Genomic DNA, 6,375 nt, shown 5'->3' with positions numbered 1-6,375 from the left:
CCAGAAACTATCAACTACCACAGGTCTGAAAAAACCCCCATCCCAAATACTATTCAGACTAGTAGGTGAGAAGCTAGAAATGCTATTGTGTCATTTAATTAGACAGAATCATCTGCAAAAATGCATACATACCACTCATAGACTTTAAAAAACCTTCAGTAAGATTTGATAACAGTAAGTTTATTACTTTCGCCACAAGATTTTGCTTTAAAATTTTTTATTTGTGTGCAGATAATCTTTCTCACTAGAGCTTTCACTGTTTCATCTGATGTGCAAAATTATCTCTATAGATAAGTATGATGTCTGTGATTGGTTGCAAAAACATCTAATAACTGGAATTCTATGCTGGTGTCTTTTTCAAAAGCTAGAAAACAAGTAGTGAGTAATTATCAAAAAAATTATTTTCTATATAAAGCAGAACAATAGCTATAGCCAGAGGTTCCCAAATGGTGTGTTTTTGACACAGTTCTGCAAAGATCTGCTCAAGAGCACAGCAGTGGATGTTTCAAGCACTCACGGACAGTAAAAGCAGTAGGAATGAAAGTTACAATCTATTGTACAGACATGAGTATAATGAAAGGTGATTAAATATTACAATTAGTTTCTTACTGTTTCATTATTCTGAGCTACTTGTTTCTTATGAAGAATATCATAGTTCTTCAAAGAGAAAATGGAGTGAACTGTAGAACTGGGGAATTTACATTTGTTTCAGACATTAGGAAAGGACGGGGGGTATTTTTACACAATTGTAATATAGCAGGCTTTTTTGTATGTCTTACCTATGTAAGGGGAGGAAAGTTTTATCTTGATTTCTCTCAATTACTTCATGTGGAGACAATGGCAATGTAACTTAAACAGATGTATGAAAAAAGGAAATAGGGTCTGAAAATATGCTGGGTAAGCAAAACATTACAAGACACTGCTGCCTCCTAATTCACATATATTAAATGACTTTGAAGATGAACAAGACTCCTAAATGAACTGAAATTATCCTTCATTAATTTCTTCAGTTTTCTTCTTTTCAAATTCCATTCTAATGCTGAGACAGAGAATGGGGAGAAGGATTTATTGACAAATACATTACCTGATTGCTATCATAGCTATTCCATGTTTTTAAAGTCTGAAGTGTACATTACAGTTCTAGATGTATTTTAACTATGCTTTTGTTGTTTAGATTATTGATATTAGTTAGTCTTATTTTAATAAATAACTGTCTCTTAGAGGAAGTGCTTGTGGTCAGTTAAGAAAAAATGTCAACAAAATATTCTGTTATTTTTATATATTTCTACACTGGCACAGCCTATTAAAGGTGGAGACCCACTTTAAAATAAATGAAATAAATTACTTTGCAGGAGTGTGATCTTAGTATGATTATTGAAAAAACAAACAGAAATCGAAAAAAGCATATGTCCTCCCACCAATATTATAAACATTCTATAAAGTCTCTACCATGAATATCTAACTACTGTTTAATCATATATCTAACCAAACAGCCATTGCCCCTTTATCCAGCTGAATTATTTTGACTCTTACCTTGACTTGCAGATGAATTACAATTCAGAGTTTTACTGAGGTGCTGGAGAATGAAAAAAAAATTAAGATATCAGACATTAAAGGATGATAATTTTAAATTGAGACTTGGTGCTGAAACTGAAATATGGAAGCTTTATAGTAGTTGCTTTAATCTGATAATTCTAAGAAGATTTAATGTTCCTAAATCAAGCTTCAGATGATGACAATATTAAGCTTTGAGCCATGTCTAACCTGTAATTTATAGTACTGAACAGAAATACTTGAGAATTTTGGCTCCCAGCACTGCAAGGTGAACTGCATACAGATTCCAGACTTAGTGCTGAGTCAAATATTCAACTCTGTGCTGTGTAGAAACACTTTCAGGCTTGCTGTGCTGAAGATGGATTTCCATCAATCTCTGCTGTGTGGGTCACTTTCATAGCATTTAAACTGGTGCTATATACATTTGTATTGACAAATAGATACATTACTGGTTGCCTTACCAAAAATATTTAGACAATATTTCTTACTGTGTTATAAACATGTGACTTTTGTTCCTGATTCTTTTGACAAACAAAATAAATGTTTAAAAAATGTTTGTGATGTAACATGCACTACCTTTTACGTAAGTTTAATTGCTAATGACTTAATTTAAAACTTTCAATTACAGAGTAGGCACAAAGGATAATAAAACTATCCTCGATAGTTTGTAGGTAGACCTCCATTGCAGTGCTAAGTATCTTCTTTAGAAATATTAAGTCAGAAGTGTAATAATTGCCCATCTTCAGGCTTGTATTACCTAGCAATCAACCTAATTATATCAAAACACTTTAGAATGAAAAAAACAATCTTGCTGGTGCAAGTAATTAACAAACTTTTTTATATACCACCCAAGAAGTCAGGATTAGATAAAGAAAAACTATGATTTTATTTTCTTTTAGCTACCCATTACTCTATCATCATTACAGTGTTAATGTTATCCATAAGATTCGCCTGATTACCTCTGACATCCAGTCTGCACTCTATTTCAGCTTCACCACACTCATTAACAGCTTTACAGGTGTAAATGCCACCATCAAAGGGAGTGGGTTTCCGGATCTCCAGGGTCAACACGCCCTGCTTACTGAACATGCGGTATTTGGCATCCCCAGATAGATCCATTTTGTTTTTGTACCAGGATATCTTTGGCTGAAGAACACAGAAGAAGAATTTTAAAATCGAAGGTAGAAAATGGAATATTTACACCAGATCTTGCAGCTTTAATTTAGCCGTCAAAGGCTAAATAGCATTATGAGGACTATTAACACAACAGTGTTAATAATTTTTCAAGGAACAACTCGTTCAGTACAAACTTGTGAAACCAATAATTCTGAAGTTTAATATTTCCTTTAACTATCAAGTAACATGTAGAAAATGTAGGTCTGTATCCTATTTTATTGCTGTTTAAAAAAAAAACAGCCCTACAAACTGGCTACAAATTCATCCATTCATTCAGGGGTTATTTAATTGTGCTTGTTAAAATATATTTGAATGCTACAAGTATGTTACAGAAGTGTCACGAAGTTCCACATATGTTAAGTGGCCAAATTGAGATGCCAAGGTTTGGCCTGGAAAAGGATTTTCTAAAGCCTTTAGCATATCTTTAGAAACTTCAGGAATTTCAAAATAAAGTTCCTGTTGTCTTCAGCTGAGGAATAAAGTGGTTAGTTCTGTATCAGTTCAAGTCTTTGTGTTTTGTTTCCAGTACCTGAAACTGTGCCTTTAATTTCTATAAATGAAATTTTGAAAATGAAAGTCCAATAGAAAACAAACTGCTTTTGTTTATTTCAAGCCCATCAATACGTACAGTGAAGAAACAGTCTTTAAAGAGTAGAAAACAAGGCTTTGTATTTATCCGTTTTTCTTTCAAAATTAATGTCATCTGTTTCTTCATCCATAAAAACTAAAACTACTGCACTGTTTTATACAGTGCCTTCAAATCTACTGAATCACTTTTGTCTTTGACCTGTGGTATATCAATCCAGTGCATCCCAGTTGCCATACTTACTTTTCTTGAAAGATATCAGCTGGAATTTTTCCTGCCTTAATATTTTTTCCTTCTTTTTCTATAGCCTCTTTATCTTTCCGGGAATATGTCTTTTATTGTACTTCACTACTAGCAGGGCATGAGTATTGTCTCTGCTTGAAGTGGTAACTTTTCCATCCCATACAGATCATACCTGAGGTGTGCTTGAGAATCTATAGTTATTCAGAATTGGAAAGCTCCATCAACATAAGCTACTCTCTATGAAAAAGACCTTTTTCAGAGTACTGTAGTAGGTAGAGAAACATTTTGTTAAGGTTATTTTGGGCAATGCAAGTACAGAAATGTATTTGGAAAAGCTGCTTTAAGACTATTAGGTGTGCTGAAGGTTGAGAACTATTTGGATCCGTCAGGCTAATGTGTAAGGATGAGCTAGCATGCTTGTATTCCAAAGCCTGCAACTACTGTATTTAACAGCTGTAAAATTAAGGAAGGTTTTTAAGAATCTTCTTAAAACTGAAGGAAGTAGATGGAGATGCACAAAAATGTCAGTTAACCAAGTGGGAGTTTCATCAGTAATACTGTAATTTCTAAGCTGAGGCAGCTACTGGAGGATGGATTTTGCCTGCAGTTGCTGGTGTTTCTTCTATAACGTTTGTGTTCTTCTGCAACTATTTACATGGATATGCTTCCTTTTTTATCTGAGTTTTGTCTGGAGCTCCTTCTTCATCAAAAGAACTGCAGAAAATGATTACATAAAGACTTTTTTTTTTTGAGTAAATTTGGACTCTGAGCAATTGTGATACATGTTTTGCTGTGTAGCGATCAGATCCTTGCACAGGCATGAGGAATTGAAAGGAGCTGGGAATAAGCAGGCAGAAGGTGAAGGAAGAAGAGTTTTGCATTTTATGTGATTGTACTAATTTAAATTTCTGACAAGATTATGTCATAATATGGTAAATTCCTTCCCTGCAGACAAAGAAGCCTATTTCCCTTTTTTGAGAAACCTAAATTTAGCTCTTGGATGATACAGTTTTTACAGCTTGTTCCTGACTAACAAAATAGTACATCTTTTTGTATTCTTTGAAGAGGCTGACATTCCTGTGAGTTTAAAAAACCAAACCAACAAAACCCCTTCAAAAAAACTTCACACATGAGAGAAGGCCTTATTCTCGTTAATTTTGCAAAATAACTCAGACTCTGTAAAACTTATGTGAACGTATCAATGTAACAGAAAAACTCCTGTTCCTATATATCATTTAGGTTAATGGAGAAGTATATTACATTAGCTGTTTTCTTGAAAGTCTGAAGAGAACAAAGGATAGATTGTGAGAAGATACATTTTATTGTTGTTTACCTTCTTCAGTAAGTAGGTTTTATGCACACATGGTACATTTTCAATGGCATGGTGTTACCACAAGCAGTGACTGTTCTTCCCTCTGTCTCCTTTACTGTATTGCCCCACTGGGGGCACAAACGCCCAAACACTTGCACCTTGCACTCTGTCTAAGCATCAACTATGACTGAGGTGGGAGATGACTGGGTGATCTATTTTTAATTAATACAGCCATGTTACATTCCAGACACACTGAACTGATGTGGATTCTAAGGCAGCATCTTGGGTTGATGCAACAATAAAAATGACAGCTGTGATCTGTACCTTGGGGATTCCTCTTACAGCACAGCTGAGTGTGGTGTTGTATCCTGCAATCACAGAACGGTTTACTAAAGGGTGAGTGAATTTAGGAGGTTCAGAGAAGTCATGTTCTTTGTAACTAGGTGGCTTATAAGTAGTGCCTGCAATACAAAGAAACAAAATAGTAAGAACTGTGTTTTCAATTCTGCTGACGTTTACAGTCTATCTGTCACTCATTTTACCTGCATGATTTAGAGAAGCTTCAAAGTTTTTGGCATTTGTGATATAACAAATCTTTAAATACACTTCACTCTAAAACATATCTCATGTTTCATGTGTTAGTTAAAGTAAAAGGTCTTGGCAACTGTGGGTTTTCTTATTCTGGTAAAAATACAATAGCCATATGTCTGCAGGGAAAGTCTTCACCACAGATATCTTAAACTTTTAACCCCAGAATACAAATATAATCCCCCAGTTGTATTATTTTCTTAAAATGATATAGTTTAGGAAGACTCTGTGATGAAATATTTTTAACAGATATTTGTATTAGTACAGGAGGTCTGCCTAGATAATGATTCTTCATGCTAAAATTCTTTATAAGTGCTAGTTACTAAGTAATGAAAATATCTTTAGTGGTGCATTTAGCAAGATTGTATTTTTCATTTGCCAAAGTATTACTTCTGGTACTTAGTGGCTTTTGTGATCTTTGTTTTGAAGAATATGTTACCTGTTTTTTGGATATGGGCAGGATTTTTGGTGGTTGCAGCAGTTTCACTCAATCCACACAAATTTTCACTGAAGATTCGAAAAAAATACTCATTTCCCATAATCAGGTCTGACACTATACAGTTTGTGCGACGATAGTGATCAAAAACAGTGTACCATTCCTGTAACAAGACTATACTGTTTAGAAAGATGTTATGAGAGGTCAGACATGGTGCTAGTTTTAGTACGGAGAGATTCTTTTTGCTACAACAAAAAGACAGGTAGACAGGTAATTAACACTAATCTGTGAAATGAATATTATGTTGCTTCTTGTGAAGATTAGCTGATCTATTTTCTTACTTTTATATTCTGGCGGGTATGATAGATGTATGCATACTTGCATTTTCAGAAGGAAAATCCCACAACTCTCTACATTTTAGCCTTACTCATATCTGGGGATTCTGGTGCAAGATGGGTACTCAGAATGTGATTACTTGAT

At 34.4% G+C, this 6,375-nt stretch overlaps 1 protein-coding gene across 1 annotated transcript in view; it reads right to left on the bottom strand.

The window, feature by feature from the left end:
* Positions 1 to 213: 213 nt before the first annotated feature.
* MYBPC3 (myosin binding protein C, cardiac) overlaps positions 214 to 6,375 on the bottom strand; it is a 62,222-nt gene continuing 56,060 nt past the window's right edge. The window contains exons 31-35 of the mRNA XM_027704936.1: positions 5,899 to 6,058; positions 5,196 to 5,332; positions 2,506 to 2,700; positions 1,534 to 1,576; positions 214 to 1,039 (exon numbers count right to left, since the gene is read on the bottom strand). Coding sequence (XP_027560737.1) covers positions 930 to 1,039; positions 1,534 to 1,576; positions 2,506 to 2,700; positions 5,196 to 5,332; positions 5,899 to 6,058 — 645 coding nt within the window. The 3' untranslated portion in view covers positions 214 to 929. The remainder of the gene's footprint in view (positions 1,040 to 1,533; positions 1,577 to 2,505; positions 2,701 to 5,195; positions 5,333 to 5,898; positions 6,059 to 6,375) is intronic.

The sequence above is a fragment of the Neopelma chrysocephalum genome, unplaced genomic scaffold (genome assembly GCF_003984885.1).
Source record: "Neopelma chrysocephalum unplaced genomic scaffold, ASM398488v2 Primary Assembly neopelma1_24, whole genome shotgun sequence".
NCBI lineage: Eukaryota > Metazoa > Chordata > Aves > Passeriformes > Pipridae > Neopelma > Neopelma chrysocephalum.
This window is presented reverse-complemented; position numbering and strand designations above follow the sequence as displayed.